The sequence below is a fragment of the Myotis davidii genome, unplaced genomic scaffold, assembly GCF_000327345.1.
Source record: "Myotis davidii unplaced genomic scaffold, ASM32734v1 scaffold324, whole genome shotgun sequence".
Lineage (NCBI taxonomy): Eukaryota > Metazoa > Chordata > Mammalia > Chiroptera > Vespertilionidae > Myotis > Myotis davidii.
In genome coordinates, this window is record NW_006295053.1 from 297,476 (window position 1) to 298,072 (window position 597).

General features: G+C 59.8%; 1 protein-coding gene across 1 annotated transcript in view; it reads left to right on the forward strand.

Moving 5' to 3' along the window:
• LOC102763331 (tubulin polyglutamylase TTLL13P) overlaps window positions 1-184 on the forward strand; it is a 21,391-nt gene extending 21,207 nt beyond the window's left edge. Inside the window, exon 15 of the mRNA XM_015567733.1 lies at window positions 56-184. Within this exon, the coding sequence (XP_015423219.1) occupies window positions 56-184 (129 nt within the window). The remainder of the gene's footprint in view (window positions 1-55) is intronic.
• Window positions 185-597: the final 413 nt, after the last annotated feature.

A 597-nucleotide genomic window follows, 5' to 3' on the forward strand; every position in this document is an offset into this window, starting at 1 on the left:
CGGCTCCGGGGTCCTGAGGGGCCAAGGGCCTTCAACCATTGCTCTTTCGCCAAAGACTGCGACGGAGCTCGAGTTGGGAAAGCCTTGGCCAGAAGCCCCGTCTGCCTCAGGCTCAAACCTAAGACACCGGGAACTCTTCGATACCCCAAGATTATTTTCGGATCAGAAAGAGACTAAAAAGTGAAGGAAGAGGTGCCGGGGCCGGCCAGGCACTCGTCGTCTCCGCCCTTCAAACCTGAGCCTGGATCTGTCGCTAGGTGATGGGTCTGAACCGTGGGTCCGGCCCGGCCCGGAGCGCCCGAGGCAGGGGGCTGTCGTCATCAGAGGACCGCCGAAGGCGGGTCCTTCCCGCCGCCGTGGGGGGAACAGGCCGGCCTGGGTTGCCGTAGGGACGAAGGGTTGACTCTTGGCAAGTGAATCCGTCATTTTATTAAAATTTATGCAGTTTTGTAGAAGCGTCCTTCACCTCATTCGGACTCTCGCGTACCCGGGAATCGCTCCCATTATTTACAGCGGAAAGGGTGGGCCGAAGAGCTCTTCCAGCCCAGATTGGCCGCCTTCGGCCGGAAGCGGGCACGACAGGTGACGTCATTTTCC